The 19,096-nt window shown below is 32.7% G+C and overlaps 1 protein-coding gene across 1 annotated transcript; it reads right to left on the bottom strand.

Annotated features, from left to right (window-relative positions):
- Positions 1-4,098: 4,098 nt before the first annotated feature.
- LOC120067062 (mitogen-activated protein kinase kinase kinase 1-like) lies at positions 4,099-10,348 on the bottom strand. The gene is made up of 9 exons (XM_039018442.1): positions 9,027-10,348; positions 8,711-8,795; positions 8,247-8,309; positions 6,971-7,128; positions 5,770-5,842; positions 5,630-5,689; positions 5,161-5,271; positions 4,667-4,909; positions 4,099-4,556 (listed from the first exon to the last, which is right to left on the bottom strand). The coding sequence occupies exons 1-8, from the start codon at positions 9,950-9,952 to the stop codon at positions 4,691-4,693; spliced, it is 1,695 nt and encodes a 564-aa protein (XP_038874370.1). The 5' UTR covers positions 9,953-10,348; the 3' UTR covers positions 4,099-4,556; positions 4,667-4,690.
- Positions 10,349-19,096: the final 8,748 nt, after the last annotated feature.

Below are 19,096 nucleotides of genomic sequence, written 5' to 3'. Positions count from 1 at the left end.
CCTAGCCGTCGTTTAGTAAATCTGTATTTACTTGACGACCCCGTGAGTTTCTTTTGCGCGAGAGAGAAAACTCAAAAAACTTTTTAGCGTTTATAAAACTCCTTTTTAGAATAGGAAAACCACTTTCCTTTTAAACTCACGGTTACCATGAATCCAATAACCACCCACTCTTTTGGTTATTAAAGAGAAGTAATTAATTATCCAATAATTAATATTATTATAAATATAAATGATAACCAACTTATCATACTGTATTTATAACCTATAGTTTTAATATTTCATTTCATGAAACATATAAACCATAGTTCTTTTTCTATTCCATGGTACTTAATGTAAATCTCAGATTTACATTAATCCTCCACTAAATGTATCTTATACATCATACCGATTATATCATATATAATCAAAATATCTCTTGTCAATTTAAACATTTCAAATCAACACCAAGAACTGATCCTCAACTGAATCCATTGAACTACTAAGAGGACCTCATGGACCTGTAGCTCGAAGCTCCAACGGTACGTGAATAACTGACTAAACTTCTTAGTCACGGGATCCACCATCCGTTAACTGCCAGGTACTCTACTAAAGACCGACAGTTGAACTCTCCTTACCACAGATATATTATGTGTCCATCTTAACCAATCAGCAGAGCGACAACCCTTCACAGATCGCTTGTAAGTACAGCTGGGCCAATAACTGTTATGCCCTTGTAGTTACATCTGTCTCCTTAAGTACAACTGATCTCTCTAATGAACATAAGTCATAGTCCTACTATGACTAAGTCTTCTCTTCCAAAGAGAAGTTGTGGTCACTATGTTCAAGCCCCGAAATCAGCCCTTAAGGGAGAAATCTCTCTACTTATCCCTACTTCAGAAAAGGAGTGAATTCCAATCTTGTGGATTTAGTTCCCAGCTCCCAGATCAGACAAGTCCCTAAAAAGGTAGGCATGTTGAGTTGGCAATTTGGCCGCTCTCACCCATACTAATCAAAGGACCACCCTCAAAGGCAGAAGTTCCCAAAACACTCAGGATTGAGGTCATATCACCTATGGTCGTTTAGGTGAGATGTAAGTCTCTAGTATCAACGGCGTTATACATAGAGTCTAATCATCTCGTGATCCAAGTCTTATACAAGCTCTTTATATAGGACACTCCCACTCGCACGTCTCCACATGGATGGTCAGGATCTACCATCTGTAGTAGTTTACAACACTTGCAAACCTCTACAAAGCATGTCGTATCCGTAGTGTCACCAGGATCAGGTATCCCACCTTAATTCTTATACTACATACTTATTTAGGTTATCAATTAAGGCATGATCCACTTGTATATCACATATACATGCTTAAGTTCATATAAGATAACCAAGAAGCTTTGTTTATTGGATATGAGTAAATGGTAGAATTAAATAATACTTATTTTATTCATTAAACAATGTGTATCTTTACAAAACAACGAGACTCCGAGAGAATTAAGACACCAATCCCAACAGTAGTGTCACCAGGATAAGGTTTCCCTCCTTTATCCATATACTACAGACCATTTAGGTTATCACTTAAAGCACGATCTACTTGTATGTAGCCACATACATGCTTAGGTTACAACAATAACCAGGGATCTTAGTTTATTGGTTTATGGTTAAAGCAATTAAAATATCTCATATTTCATAGACTGGAGTGAATAAAATATCTCATATTATAAATCACAAAACTGTTTATTCATACAAATGTTTACAAACTACATAACCCTATGAGATTTAGGGCATCAACCCCATCAACTTTTTCTCTCGTGAAGCAGAAGAAGAAACTTCCTTTCAAAAATGCCAAATATATCAAGAACCATCCACTTACGTAGGTGGAGAGAAAAAAGAGGATTTCCCTCCTTAATTCAAATAAATTAATTTATATAAAATAAATAGTTAATATATATAAATATGATAACTAATTATCATAATATTTATATTAAACTACAAGTTATATCGAATATAACTTATAACCTATAGTATAAATATTGTATCATATACAATATAACCTATAGTTTCTTTTCTTTCTTACTTAACATTTAATATAAATCACATTTATATTAAATTTAACAATTATGAATCCAATTCATATAGTTAATATTTGAATCTTATTCAAATATTTATTTCCTCTCACAAATGCTATAATGTATCAGATACATTATAATATTTATATCACATATAATTAAAATAACTTAATTATATCATATATAATTAAATCCTTCAATTAATTTGAACAATTCAAGTTAATCCAAAAATTAATTCTCATTTAATCTTATTGAGCTACCAAAGGACCTAATGGACCTGTAGCTTGAAGCTTCAACGGTGCATGAATAATTAATCAAACTCTTTAATTAAATTATTCACCATCCATTAACTGCCGGGTACTCTAATAAAGACCGACTACTGCACTCTTCGCACTACAGATATATTTCTGTGTCCATTGGATATAACCAATCAATAATACGATGACCCTTCACAAATTGCTCGTAAGTATAGTTGGGCCAAAATTACCATTTTACCCCTATAGTTACATCTAACTCCTTAAGTACCATTGATCCCTCTAATGAACAATAGATTATAGTCCAACTATGACTAAACCCCTTTCGGGCCAAGAGAGTATGTGGCGCCACATTGTTCAAGCCCCAGAATCAACCCTTAAGGGAGCAATTTATCTACTTACCCCAACCTCGAGGAAAGAGTGAATTTCTTTTTGTGTAGCTGTGTTCCCAGCTCCTCAATCAGACGAATCCCCAAAATGGTAGACTTATTGAGTCGACGATCTGACCACTCTCACCCACACAAATCAAAGGACCGCCCTCATAGATAGGAGTTCACAACTCACTCAGGATTCAGGTCATGTTACCTATGGTCATCTTGTTGAAATGTAAGTCTCTATTATGAACGATGTTATATAATGAGACTAAATATTTCGTGGTCCAGTCTTATATAAACTCCTTTGTATAGAATATCCCAGCTCACATGTCTATACATGAAAGATCAAGATTAGATCATTTGTAACACTTTACAACAATTGTAACACCTACAAAGCGGGCCATAATCGTAGTGTCACCAGGATAAGGTACCCAATCTTATCCATCTACTATAGACCATTAGGTTATCACTAAACATGATCCACCCGTATGTCTCTCCATATATGTTTAAGCTACAAGATGACATTGGATGTTAGTTTATTAGTTTGTGATTAATGCAATTAAAATATGGAATAAAATATCATATATTTTATTAAATAAACAATGAGTTTGTTCAAAACAGTTACAAATTATAGGACCCTACAAGATTTAGAGCATCAACCCCAACAGTTCGAACTTTACATGCTTGCAAACCAAGCTGTGAAATCTTTGACCTATACTTCATTACTAGTTTTATATATCTATGTTGAATTACTTTTGTTAGTTAAAATCATTACCCTTATTTCAGCCTTCAACTTTAGTTCTTTACTTCTCAAGGTTGTGATTACATTATAAACAAAATTTGAATCTCTTCCATATTTCAATGCTGCCTTCACATCTTTATAGCTCTCATGAAGAGAGTTCATCAATATGGTTGCTTCATTATCCTACCCTAGCTTGTCCCTTGTTTGAGCAAACTTAGTGGTGAGTTTCTTAGACTCATCAAAATGAGTGTACTCAGCTAGTTAAGTCATATAGCATCAACTAATAATTTAGAGAATTAGACCTCCCATAATTATTGAACTAAAAATAATTGATCTTTATTGATCTTTCAACATAGTTTTTTTTTTTCCAATCTATCTGGTTGGTTTAAGCATGATCGTAACCACTTTAATAAGCTGATGAAAATCTAAATTCTCAGTATTCTAATAATAATAATAATAAAACTTTATAAATCGAAATATTAAATATTAAAGATGAAAAGCGATGCAACATTCAAAATTTCCTAAGTAAATGAGAAAACGAATTTGAAAGTCCAACTTTGACCAAAATTCAAGTCGCAATACAAGATGATCAAACCTGATAGAACAAAATTAAAAACTAGGAAAAAGTTCAAAGTTTGAGGAATGGACAGCACATAAATAAATTTTTATAAAGAAAGAAAGAAAAGAACTGCCTTATATATATATATATATATATATATATATTATAATTTTTACAAGTAGTGTAAATGTTCCTTCTTTTGTACAGTTACAACACACCTTAGCCTAAATCAGGCAAGTAGCTAAGCAAATTAACGAAACCACATAAATAAACAATCATAAGCTGAATCATCAAAATTACATTCTTCTTGTTCTCTGTTCTTAACGAGGAAACTAACTAACAATAACTAGAAGCACTTCCATTTTACTGTTCTTGCATCAATGGCAGATAAACTAGCTCCCCTCCTTTGTAGCATAGATCAAGATCTACTCTTGAATTCCAATAATTACAGAAAAAATGTCTCGAGTCGAGCTTTTACTGCCGAGATTGTGCAAAGAACCAGAACCGGATCCTGATTCCTCAGCAAGCCATTCAACTAAAGGAGACATGAACATATATGGCTATTTTCAGCAACAGAATCTGGGAGAATTGGGAATATAACATATGTGTCAAGTCAAACGAAATAGAGAACAAATAATATGTATGCAAATATGGTAATTTTTAGTGTCGAATGAAGTCAGAAATGCTACCTTGTAAATTCAACTCTTGACAGTTTAGATCCTTCTGCCTGGCCTGTTGTAAGGAGATGCCGACCCTGATAAACTGGAAACTGGTCTTTTAACAAACGAGTGATTTAAAAGATCGGCAGCAGTAGGACGGTCCTTTGGATTAACTTGTAGGCACTGCAGAATGAAATCCTGTGCATCTTTTGGAAGAGACTCGGGAACTGCAGGCGCTTTGCCTTTTCCGATCCTAAATAATGCCTGCATATGCTGGAATTCAAAGGAAAGCAGTTTTAGAACCTTAAATAAAAATAATGGTTATCCTGTCTCCTATCGTAACATACAAGAATAGTTTGAAAATCACTCATGGACAATAGAAAGCTGAGCGTGGCAAGTTTTTGAACACCTTCAAACCATTAAGCTTGTATTATCTCAGTTTCAATTCAAGCTGTGAGCTTAGAAAATCCAACAAACAGCAAAAGCAAAGTTTGTAAACGAAGGAGAATAAAGGTAGCACGTACAGATTCGAGTTCTGAATATGGAAGCTTTCGAGTTAACATTTCCAATACTGTGCACCCAAGGCTCCAGATATCTGCCGGAAGACCATATCCTTGACCCTTCCCATTAACCACCTGCACAAATCACAGTGTTGACAGGTGAGAAATGCGTGAGTACTAGAACATATGTTCGAGAATATTAGTAGGATATTAGTAAGAGTATATAGTGGTAATTGGCTAAGGCGCCTTGATTATAAATAAAGGTTGGTTCGTGAGAGGTCAAATTTTGACAAGTCAGTCCATAATAGGTTGATTGTAGGAAAGAAACTTAGCCTTCTCATAAGGCTATTGATATTGTAATTTCTTCATTGTAGTACTATCTTTGTTCTTTCGTTATATTTCTTGTGTTTGGATATCTAACAAAATGTTTTTCAAATAAACTACAAAACTATATACTTAATTCATTTTCTTGACTTTAAGGAAGAAGGCAAACCTCAGGTGCCATCCAATACGCAGTTCCCTTACAAGATTTAACATCGTTCAATTTTGTTGCCTGAAAAGTATAAAAACAATGATTTTAAGTCACAAAAACAAGGCCAAAAACAAATATGATAAAATGAATTCGGGAGAAACCTTCGCCAAACCAAAATCTGCAAGCTTCACAGATCCATTCACGTCCACCAATATATTAGCGCATTTGATATCCCTTTATGTCAAAAAAAAATAATAAAAATAAAAAAGAAGAAAATAAATATATATTAAGAGGAGGGAAAGGGAGGAGGAAAGGTGCACGTGGGAGAAAAGCAAGAGTTAGAGCAATAAATATGATGTTTTCCTCAATAAAAAATTAAAATATTTAGAAAGAAAAGCGGAAAGAAAAAACCTCATTTGAAATAATTAAATATGATGTTTTAAGATGTATATGAACAGAGGAATTCTAAATATAATCTAATCAAGAATTTTACAGATTTTTTAATAGAGGGCATCGTATATTTGTTGCATATGCTTTAAGAATCATCGTATTTTTTTTAATAACTGAGAATATGATATAGGGGGATGAGATATCCCCACAGGACTTTAGGGTTACCAAAAAAAAAAAAAAAAAAAAACCCAATTGGTCAAAATACGTTTGGTGTCATAATTACAAAGAATCATTAAAAATTACCCCATAAGGCCATAAGTGGGCCAATGTTATTCTCTCACAACACCCCTAATTTCCCCCAAAAATGTTCGATTTCATCCTATATGAGGATTAAGAAACTGTTTTGATTTTTTATTTTAAAAAAAAAAAAGGTAAGAACATTAATGGATAAAGGCAGTTATGTTATGCTGTTTTACAGACAATTAAATTTCCAAAAACAATTTTAAAATAGTAGCTACACAAAGATGTTAAGAACACTGTTGAGTTAAATATATTCCAGAAGGAATTTAAACTGTTGGAGGATTGACTTTAGCTTCTTCCAATATGATCAAGTGAAGATCAAATAACGCTAAGAATCAGAGGGTGCAAGAAATGGTGAAAGGTTTTCTACTTTCACTAGGAAACCAAGAAAAAGTAGCATGGACTTGACAACTGAGAAGATTCTTTCCCCCTTCCTCCCTATCCACAGCAACGGTATTAAATATGAACACAATGAATACAGACTGATTCATAGAAGTCTCAGGCTACTATCATATTAAGATACAATGATATGAGTACTGAACCAAAATAAATTATTAAAAAATGCATATAAATGTGACCAGTATTGGTAAGTGGTAAATAGGATAAGATGTCGAACAACTTCATTCACAAGCATAATTCATAAACAATTACATATTAGATTCATTTGTATACCTGTGAACCACATTTCGCTCATGAAGATACTTTAAACCAGACAGAATCTGCCTTGTGTAAGCAGAAACAATGGAGTCCATAAGGCTTGTCCTCTGATATAGACTCATAAGGGAGCCTTGAGATACAAGCTCGAGGAAGATATAGAGTTTTGACCCATCCTGCAAATAATAATCAAATAAACTATTAACTATTAAATATATGAAAATTTTACTGGTTAAGTAGCCCAAAGAGCGTAAACTACAGTAATTTTTATTGCTCCATTAGCTAAAATTGATGAATGAAAAATTTAGATAGCCATGCAAGGATCCGTGGTATGGCTTGATTTAAAGTTCAATTCTAAAAGAGAGCAGGAAAGTTGATTAGATAATGTGTGCCCCAACATGTGATTTCATTTTTCGGTGATAACAACACACGTTCCAAACACCCATCAGTGCACCTACCAACACACTTCCAAAAAACGATGGAAAATTAAAATAGCACAAGGTCGGGCAATTGGCATGTCATGTTAGTAAAACAAACCACTTTACACATGCTGGCAGAAAAAAGGCATTAAACAATGAAGTAGCCATCAAGGTAAAACTTGTATGTTGATATTTGGTTCATGATATGCAAGTAACTTTCCAAATTTCGACTTTCATGCTGTTATGTTTCATGTGTGTACTCAGGTTCGTTGAAAAGCATATATCATACAGTTAAAGGTAAGTTTTATGTCAACCAAAAACATTGTATTGAATTAATTGACTTCAGACAAGTTTGTAAAAAATTGTAGAAACTAAACTTCAAGCACCAGAAGATAAATTACATAGAATTACATGAGGCTTTCTGAAGCATATAAAACTCATAGGAGATCATAAGCTTAATATCATGGCCAAAGAAGATGCAAAGAGAAGGGGGAAATCATGGTGAAAAGGAAAACAAAAAAACATAAGCATCATGGTGCAAATAACAATTCAGGCAAAGCTTCGAATTTGTTTGTGATTCCAGGGGAAACTAACATTGATTTGAACATTCCATATCCTTTGTGTATACTCAACTGTAATTAAAAATGTATCAGGTTATGAAAGACAATGGAGAAAGATCAGAATTGGAGGAAATAGATTTCATTTCAAATGAAGAATATGCTAAAAGACTACAACCAAGATTCTTTAGTCTTCATAGAGGGTTATAAAGATAGATTTAATTTAACTAAAATAATTAAGCACATTTTTTTCGAACCATGAAAAGAAGATATAAATGCCTAAAAACTTCAATTCTTGAGGATCAAGAAGGCCAATACCGAATGTGTGCCATAGTACTGAACTATGTTCTCATGCTCAAACTCACTTAGAAGTGCAATCTCCTGGAAGAAAAATCAAATGAAGATGTGAGAAAAGCAAGTAAAGAATAAGATCATCAAGGCTTCACTCAGAAGATTGATCACAATTTCAAATCATAACAAATAAAGCCCCATTTGATAACGATTTCGTTTTTAGTTTTCTGCTTCAGAATTAACGCTTGATTACTCACTATTTCTCTAGTGCAACTTTCACCTTTATTAAAGAAAGGTTTGAATTCTTAGTCCACTTCCAAAACAAAAAACAAATTTTCCAAAACTAAAAAAAATGTAGTTTTTAAACTTATTTTCCAATACAAATGTTAACTTAACTTAACAATGATGAAAATAGAAGACAAAGTTGTTATCAAACAGAACCTAAACTTCACAGCAAAACAAAAATATTGTCATGAACAAGTGTAAATCACCTGCTGAAGTTGATAGATACTTTGTCTTCCCTGACTATCTTCATCGAGCAGTGAAACTTCTTTCAATGCAAAAAATGTCCCATCCCTACAAAAGTGAAACAAAATCAGATGAATTGTCCGAGTAATCAAAAATTGAGGCGGGGTTTAGGATAAGTCCCTTCCTATCAAAAAAAGAATATCAGATCAGCCACCGGATAATTCCCAGTTCAGAAATGCCAGAGTCATATCAATCGTGCGACGAGTCCCTCCTATCTACAAGGACTCCATAGTAAACAAAAGTTGCCAGGGAAAATAAGGTAGGAGAAACACTACATACTGTGAAATTGCTTCGTATACTGATCCAAATGAACCGCGCCCAAGAAGCCTGCCTACCACCCAGGATGTGATAATGGGATTACCTCTCATATTGGGTGAAATATTTGCAGGCTCCGTAGTACTGCTCGAAGAATCATCGTCATTCGAGGTCGTGAAGGAACCCCAAGACCCAATGAGCAATGCATTCTCCACGGGCCTTACAATATTTCCTTCTCCTTCTCGATCAACTAAAGGTTCCACTCGTTCTCCTACTTCCTCCTGATGTTCATCATCAACTAATGGAGCAAAACTTTTCAAAATGTCCCAAGTGGAGCAAGTATTATCTAAATTAGGAAGCCGCATGGACGGCGGCGGCTTGAGTAAAGGAGGTCGAGCACCATTGATTCCACTTCTCGAACTACATCCAGTAGCAGTAGCCATCCGGCGTTCATTCAACTCTGCAAATTCGGTCTTAGGCGTGGACAGCTCGACGCTAATTCGAACTGAATCCTTAACCCTCCGACACAATTCATCTTGAATTTCTTTATCTTCCTTATCCTTATTAATTTCCTCGGTCTTCGGGGAACTGTCCATAGGATACATCCTCGACCTCGGTAGAAGCTCGGAAGATGAACGAACCTTTCTAGCCTCCCAAGCCTCCATGGGAATAGCAAAGTCATCAGGGCCATCTAACCCTAAAGTCCGACATATGAGATCAACTTCACCGTCAAGCCCTTTAATCCGAAAACTAGAGGGATCGGGGGTCTCCATGGAGCGAGTATAGAGAGACCCAGAAGAATCATCAAGCGAAGAAGACGAGGAAGCAGCATCATAGTCAATGTTCTTAGCCGCATTAAGTCGACCAAGCTTGGGTTTCCCTGCGATTTTCCTCGGATCCATGGGTTTTCCTTTCTTCCTAGGAGAGAAAAACTGAGGCAGGCGATGCATCGAAACTCAAGCCCATTAAACACTGTCCCACCAGCAACGGCAAGAAGACGAATCCCCAGATGAAATCACCACTCCACAAACGAAATTAACAAATTCAAAAGGGAAAAAGAAAACTCTGAATCGTTGGAAATGGAATTAGCCTCCAAGTTTGAGGAAGGGAAGCTGGGAAAAAGAGGGGATAGAGAGAGAGAAATGAGAAGAAGAAGAAGAAGAAAAGGGTTGAAAGATGGACTGAATTGGACTGGTAAACGCCGGAGAGAGAGAAAAACGCGGTGCTACGTGGCAGTAAAAGTAGCCGAAACAACAGCCGAGCCGACGGCGATTGGCTGCCTATCTTTTGTTGATTGTCCGATACCCAGTCCAGTATATTTCTTCCTCTCGCTGACGTACCCACTTGCTTCACCGGCTTACATATGATTCGTCCTTTTTTTCCTTTTAATTTCCATTTTTAAATCGGTGAAGTTCGATAAATTTGGAATTATATATATATATTTTCACTGTCGTCTCATTATTATCATTATCTTACTTTTTCTCAAATTCAAACCCCACTTTGGCCACTTCCACCCATACACTCACTCGCACAATCTTTTCCTTCTTGCTTCCTCGCATTTTCACGCAATAAATATCTTTTTTAAATAATAAATTACGAAGATTTAAAGTGATATTAAATTTATATTATCAACCTTCAACTCAAATATTTGATTCTTCTACTTTACAGATTATAGAAAATAAATTGAAATTATTGTTACGAAAAAAACCTCTTAATGATATTCTTTAAAGTTCAAAGGTAACTTTTTACAAAATCTAGATACATGATTCTCTCAATGCAACTTCAATTATTTTGTTCCAATAACATTTTGTTCATGTACTTTTTAATTGGGTAGTAACTTGGTTCATTATATTAACTTTATTACGTCACTAAAAATATTGACTAAATTATGTCAAAATTAAAAGTATAATTACTAAATTATGATGTACTAAAATTTAGTGACTAAATCATATATTTAATAAAAATACAATGAGCAAATGTGTTTTCTTTGTTGTCAAGGTAAGTTTAACTCAAAGGTAATTGATATGATCTTGTCTAAAATTTTTTAGAATTAAAATTTTAAATATATTAACAATTATCAACTAAATTTTAACCATTAAAATAAACATAGCTGAACTAATAAATAATATGTATTAAGGTTTACATCTTCGTCCTACAAAAACTAAAATTTTACAATTAAAAAAAAAAAACTTGATGTCTTTTTATTGTAAATTGAAGACCAAAAGAAATAGGAACCTAAAAAGGTTGATTCTAAAGACAGAAGTACAATTATTGAATGATGCAAAAGTTCTCATAAAAAATGCAAAAGTTTATGCTTATTATGAATATTATAATTATAAATAGATGTCTATTGCTTAGTGTTCCAAAGTATGTGCCACCCTTCATGTTGTCTATGTCTTGTAATTATTCATGTTTGGTGTCTATGTAAGTCCACATCTTACTTACCACTTTGCCTTTAAATAGTGGCATTTGGTGGATCTTAATATCACACATACATTGGTGAAAATTTCACTACAAAATTCCACTAATTTTTATATTATCCAATTTTATAATTTTAATTATTTTATATTTTTAGTTATTTTATTTTATATATTTAAAATTATTGTATAAATATATTATTATATTATATTTTCTCACTATTTGTGTTCCCGTTATGCTCCTCAAATTCACAACATGTTAACAACACAAGCTCCTGCCGTTTTTCCCGTTAAAGGTAGGTTCTAAAAGTATGTCGATTTTTCCCTCTTCATTCTAATTAATAAATTTAATGTTATATTGCATATTCAATATTTATTAAATTTCTAACATAAGTACAATATATTATGATAGTGCTAACATGACAAATCTCACAAAATTAGAATTTGCCGCCCTTGATATTAACGACAATAATTGTTTACCATGGGTACTTGATGTCGAAATCCACTGGATGCTATAAATCTTGGGGAGACTATTAAAGAAAAAAATATGATATCCAGTCATAACAAAGCAAAAGCTATGATTTTCCTTCGTTATTATCTCCACGAGGAATTGAAAATGGAGTATCTTACAATAAAAGATCCTCGTATTTTGTGAAAAAATTTAAAAGAGAGGTATGACCATAAAAAAAACAGTTATTCTTCCTAAAGCTTGTTATGAGTGGATGCACTTGTTGTTAGAAGATTTCCAGATCAGTAAGTAATTACAACTCCACGTTATTTAAAATCAGTTCAAAATTGTTATTATGGGGAGAGAAAATTACTAATGTTGATATGTTAGAGAAGACATTTTCTACATTTCATGTCTTGAATATGCTCTTGCAGTAGCAATATCGAGAGAAACATGGATCATTTTCATATGATGGGTGTTTTTATATTTTAATTATTTTCTTTTAATGAACAAGTGCATCCACTCATAACTTTTGGTAACTTTTGCTCATTTTTGAAACACCCAACATATTGGGTGTTTTTAAATAATAGTTTTTTTTTTAGTAACTTTTTGTATATTTTAAGTATTATTTTTCTTATTGTAATTATTTTCTTTTAAACAAGAAATATGGATCATTTTCATATGTTAGGTATTTCAAAAATGAGCAATAAAGATCTATGTCTAGCAGACAGTGCAACTACACACACAATACTTACAAATAAAATAAAAGTACTTTTTCAAATACTTTTCCATTTCCAAATTGACAATGCTGAAAATAAAAGTAAATACAATATCAGGTTTGCAAATTTGATTGAAGGTTTTGGAAAAACAAATATTATTTTGCCTAGAGGAACAAAATTTACAATTGACAATGCATTGTTCTCTAATCAATCAAAGAGAAATCTTCTAAGTTTTAAAGATATACATTGCAATCGTTATCATATTGAGACTGATAGTAAGAATAATGTGGAAGATCTATATATCATATCCACTGTCTCAAATGAAAAACATATATTGGAATAGTTGCCTACTTTATCTTTTGGATTGTATTATACTCATATACGAATAATTGAAACATATACAACAATGAACCTGAAGTTCATGAATCCAAACATATTTACAATTTGGCATGACCTATACAAATGGTACTTCGAACCTGGAACGAGCATACAGAAATTAACGATACTTTTTTATCTTTTGAGTTTATTCTGCCGGATCGGTCGTTCAAGACATTTGGTCTCTACCCAAACTCGATGAAAAAAATGGGATCACTTCTTATGAACTCGTTGGAATTATGATCTGCAGAGTATAACAGGCGTATGGCTTTGCCATTTGATCTCTCTTCCCGTGTGACTAGGAATGCTCAGTGACAACATCTGATTGGGGAACGGGGCAACGCCCATGAAGCTCCAGCAGAAAGGGAAGGCCTATCAGGTTGTATGCCCATGGGTGCAGGATTCTTCGAAAAAGCGCGGACTGACTCGGAGATCTGGGTGGTTGGATCATCCAGGATCTAAAATGATGAGGTGAATTATTGAGAATTCAAATGGACACCCATTGAAAAACCAGAAGATTCTTCAATCTAATGAATTATCATGTGATGCTTGCTCTCAAGGAAAATTGATAATTAGAGCATTACCAGCTAAAGTGGGCATTGAATCACTTGCATTTTTAGAAAGAAATCATAATGATATATGTGGACCCAATAACCCACCAAGTGGACCATTTAGATATTTTATGGTATTAATAGATGCATCCAACAGAGGTCACACTTCTGCTTATTATCAAGTCAAAATCTTGCATTTGCAAGATTACATGCTCAAATAATTAAGTTAAGAGCACAATTTTCTAATTATACAGTTAAGACCATTCATCTTAATAATGCTGGTATTATTGTATGTCAATTGGGATAAGTGTTGAATATCCTGTAGCTCATGTTCATATACAAAATGGTTTAGCATAATCATTTATAAAATGTTTACAATTAATTGCAAGACCATTACTTATGAGAACTAAGTTTCTTTCATCTATATGGGAACATGCTATTTTACATGCAGAGTCACTTGTACGCATTAGGCCAGTAGCTTATCATAAGTATTCGCCATTACAATTAGCTTATCGTCATGAGCCAAATATTTTCCATCTGAGAATTTTTAAATGTGCAGTATATGTGCCAATTGCTCCACCACAACACACTAAGATGGGTCCTCAAAGAAGGTTAAGAATATATGTTGGATATGATTCCCCATCAATTTTTCAATATCTTGAGCCCCTGACGGGTAATGTATTTACTGCATGATTTGTTGATTGTCATTTTAATGAGACAAATTTTCCAACATAAGGGGGAGGAATTAAGAAGTTAGAAAAAGAAATTACATGGAATGCATCGTTATTGTCTCATTTAGATCCTCGTACAGATCAATATGAACTTGAAGTTCAGAAAATAATTCATTTATAAAATATAGCAAATCAATTATCAAATACATTTATAGATACAAAGAAAGTAACTATATCACATATACCAGTTGTAAATGTTCCATAAAAAATTAATTTCCCAACACAACAAATTGTTATTAATGAGTCTAGAACACGCCATAAGCGTGGTAGACCAGTGGGTTCCAAAGATAAAAATCCTCGAAAACGAAAAATAATTAATAGTGAAAAAAACTTGGTTAAGGATGTAAATACCCATAAATAAATTCTCGACATGACTAGTAAGGAAGGTGAAATACCTAAAGATAATAATGAGATTTCAATAAACTAATGATAGGAAAAAGATGGAATCGAACTAATGTAATTATTGACAACATTTTTGCGTATAATGTTGCTCTTGATATTATATCTGAAAATGAGGATCCTGAACCAAAATCTATTGAAGAATGTTGACATACAAAATATTGGCTTTAGTGAAAAGAAGCAATCGAGGTAGAATTAAACTCACTTTGAAAACGTCAGGTTTTTGGACAAGGAGTCCGAACACCAGAAGGTGTTAAACCTGTGGGATACAAATGGGAGGAAAAGAAATGAAAATAATGAGATCACAAGATATAAAGCAAGACAAGTTGTACAAGGTTTTTCACAAATGCTTGGTATTGATTATGAGGAGACATATTCTCCAGTGGTGGATGTAATTACATTAAGATATTTAATTGGCTTGACTGTGTATAAAAGTCTGGATATGCATCTTATGGATATAGTCACAACATATTTATATAGTTCTCTTGATAATAATATTTGTATGAGAATCCTAGAAGGATTTAAGGTACCTGAAACATATCAAATTCTCGGGAATGATAATCAATAAAGTTATAGAGATAACTATATGGATTGGAATAATCAGAACGGAGATGGTACAATCGTCTGAGTAGATATTTATTGAAAGAATGATATCAAAATAATCTAATACGTCCGTGTGTTTTTATAAAGAAATCATAATTAGGATTTGCTATTATAACTGCATATGTTGATGACTTGAATATAATTGGAACTCCTGAAAAGCTTTCAAAGGCAATAGAATATCTTAAAAAAGAATTTGAGATGAAAGATCTCAGAAAAACAAAATTTTGCCTTGGTTTGCAAATTAAGCATTTAGCAAATGAAATATTTATTCATCAGTCAACTTATACAGGAAAAAATTTGAAAAAAATTTATATGGGCAAAATACATCCATTAAATATTCCAATGGAAGTTTGTTTGTTGGATACAAAGAACGATATATTGCAACCTCGAGAAGATAATGAAGAACTTTTTAGTCCTGAAGTACCATATCTTAGTGTAATTGGTGCACTTATGTATCTTGCTAATAATACAAGACCAGATATTGTATTTTCAGTAAATTTATTAGCTAGATGTAGTTCTTCTCCTACAAAAAGACACTGGAACGAAATTAAGCATATACTCCATTATCTCGAGGAACAATCGATATGGGTTTGTTTATTCAAATAAATCAAATTTTGATCTAGTTGGTTATGCAGATTCTGGATATTTATCTGACCCACACAAAGTTATATCTCAAACAAGTTATCTGTTCACATGTAGAGGAACTGCTATTTCATGGTAATTAGTGAAAAGGACTATAACAGCCACTTCTTCAAATCATGCTGAAATTCTTGCAATTCATGAGGCTAGTCGAGAATGTGTATGGTTAAGATCAATGACTCAGCATAACCATGAAATGTCTGGCTTGTCTTCTAATATATTATACAAAGACAACACAGTTTGCATATCCCAAATCAAAGAAGAATATATTAAAGAGATAGAACAAAGCATATTTCACCGAAGTTTTTCTACACTCATGATCTTGAAGAAAATGGCGACACCATTGTACAACAAATGTGTTCAAAGGATAACATGACAGACTTATTTACAAAGCATTACCAATCGTAACTTTTGAAAATTGCTGCACAACATTGGAATGCGGCAATTCAAATATCTTAAGAGATGTTTTTATGAGGGGGGTAAATATATTGTATTCTTTTAGGAATATGTATCATATGAAATATGCACTATTTTTCCTTCACTAAGTTCTTTTCCATTGGGTTTCTCCTAGTAAGGTTTTAATGAAGTATATTATATATATATATATGGACATCTAAGGGGGAATATTATGAATATTATAATAATAACTAGATGCCCATTTCTTAATGTCTCAAAACCATGTATCACCCTTCATGTTGTACATGTGCCTTGTAATTATTCATGCTTGGTGTTGATGTAAATCTACATTCTACTTGCCACTTTGCCTATAAATAGTGACATTTGGTGAATCTTAATATCACATATATATTGGTGATAATTTCACTTCAAAATTCCACTCATTTTCATATTATCCAGTTTTATAATTTTCGTTATTTTATGTTTTTAATTATTTTATTTTATATTATATTTTATATATTTAATATTATTATATTTTCTCTCTTTCCGTGTATCCTTTGTGCTCCTCAAATTCACATCAATGCTTTGATTATAAGAGAGGAATGTGGAAGGTAATATGTTAAAATATTATTTTAGTCCTAAAACTTTGTGTTACTTTCATTTTTAGTTCATCTATAATTAAATATTCAATTTTAGTTCATATAATTTTTGATAAATCTTAAATATAGTCCCTGCTATTAATTTAATTTTGATTTTTCGAGGAAAAAAATTGCCAGCATTTATTTTATAAATTTTAGCAATATAATCACATAATTTTTTTCTTGCATTAAGATTATTATCGTTATTATTTAATCAATTTCAATAAAAATTAACTTTAAATGGCTAAATTTAAAATTTATTAAAAGTACATAAAAGTAAGGGACCTTGGAGCAAGAAGTAGAGTTGTAAATATGGAGAATTGAGTTGAATGGCCCACGGTGTAAGGAGTGAAGAAAACTACTTAGGTAATGGTTGAATTGCATCTATCTTTATGAACCCACCTTATTCTGTAAGTAAAATTTGTCACATGGTAGACTTTTTTTTTTTAATTGTTTGTTACTACGTAGTAAAAGAGGATCGCACAAGGATAGGTACAAGTACAAGCTAATCATTGCATATGAGTTACTAATGTAATAAAAAACAACAAAGATGAAGAGAACGAAAGTTGGTAAGAGAGAAATATTTCATGAAGGATCAAGTGTTTTATTTGAGTTCTACTTCATTGAAGTGGAAACAATATAAGTATTTATAAAAAAATAATAAACTACCCGCTAATGCACTAACTTTAAAATTCTACCACTAACTTTGAAAATCTCCCTTAATGAATCCACTAAACCATTATGTCATTCTCCTTCCATTTAGGAAGCACTACCCTAAATAAAGGTCATTAACTTCAATTAAATAAAAAATAACTGAATTAATAACTTGCAAAATTTGCACTAATTTTCAACACTTCCCCTTAGTGCAAACAAACGATCAACAACACCAAGTCCGCTCTGGAATTCTTCAAACTTGAATTTGCCAAAAGTCTTGGTAAATATATCAGCAACTTGGTCCTTGGAATGTATCTTCTCCAATCGGATATCTTACACCAAGACTTTCTCTCGAATGAAGTGAAAATATGTTTCAATGTGCTTTGGACGAGCATGAAATATCTGCAAGCTTGATTGCAATTAAAATGAAAATTGGATAATTTAAACTGAAAAGATTTCTCCCATAGGCCTTTTCAACCAAATATACTCATGAGTAGCCAAAGTAGCTGCTACATATTCTGTTTCACAACTTGAAAGAGTAATAGAGGATTACTTCTTACTGTACCATGAATAGATCATGAACTTGTATTGAAATATTCTCCTATTGTGGAACATCTGTCATTTACATTACTAGTCCAATCTGCATTAACAATACCACTTAAAACAAAAGGTGTAACTTGTTTCTACAACAAACCAAAACATAAGTGTTCTTTACATATCGTAGAATCCTCTTTGTTGAAATTAAATGAGCTTCACATGATTTATCCATAAATTGAGCAACAACACCAACGGAGTAAGAAATGTTAGGCCTTGTGATAGTTATATAAATTAAACTACAATAAGTTGTCGAAAAAAGTGTCGCATCAGTCAATCATTTTCATTCTTCCTTCTTCAAGGATGGCTCCATAGGAAGTTATTGGTTTTGACTAATTCATGTCAAAACGATCCAATAAACTCTCTACATTCTCTTTCTGTGAGACAAAGTATTCATCTGACCTTTCAACCTCCAAGCTAAGAAAATATCTTGCTTCACTCGAATTTTTCATTTCAAAACGAATAGACAAAGTATCTCGAGGACTTTTAGTTTCAACTTTGTCATCACCTGTTATATTCATGTCATCAACATAGAGTAGTAATATTTTACATCCTGAAGTTATCTTTTTAACAAATAGACTTTAATCTATATTTGAAGATCTAAACCCACAAAATTCAAGATACTGAGTAATCTTACCATACCAAGTAGGATGAGCTTGCTTAAAACCATACAAAGCCTTCTTAAGTTAACACACAAAATTTGAAAACTCCTTAGAAACAAAACCATACGATTTTTCCATGAAAATGTCTCGAGCCAACTCTCCATATAGGAAGTCATTCTTCATATCTAATTGCCACAATTTCCAATCTTTGCAAGCAACTAATGAAATATATTGTCCGGATGGTTACCATTTTAGCAACAGAACTGAATGTCTCTTCATACTCTAAACAATATTGGTGTGTAAAATTACGAGTTACAAGATGAGTTTT

This window comes from Benincasa hispida, chromosome 12 (assembly GCF_009727055.1).
Source record: "Benincasa hispida cultivar B227 chromosome 12, ASM972705v1, whole genome shotgun sequence".
NCBI classification, from domain to species: Eukaryota; Viridiplantae; Streptophyta; class Magnoliopsida; order Cucurbitales; family Cucurbitaceae; genus Benincasa; species Benincasa hispida.
The sequence above is the reverse complement of the archived record's forward strand: the minus strand, read 5'-3'. Positions and strand labels throughout refer to the sequence as shown.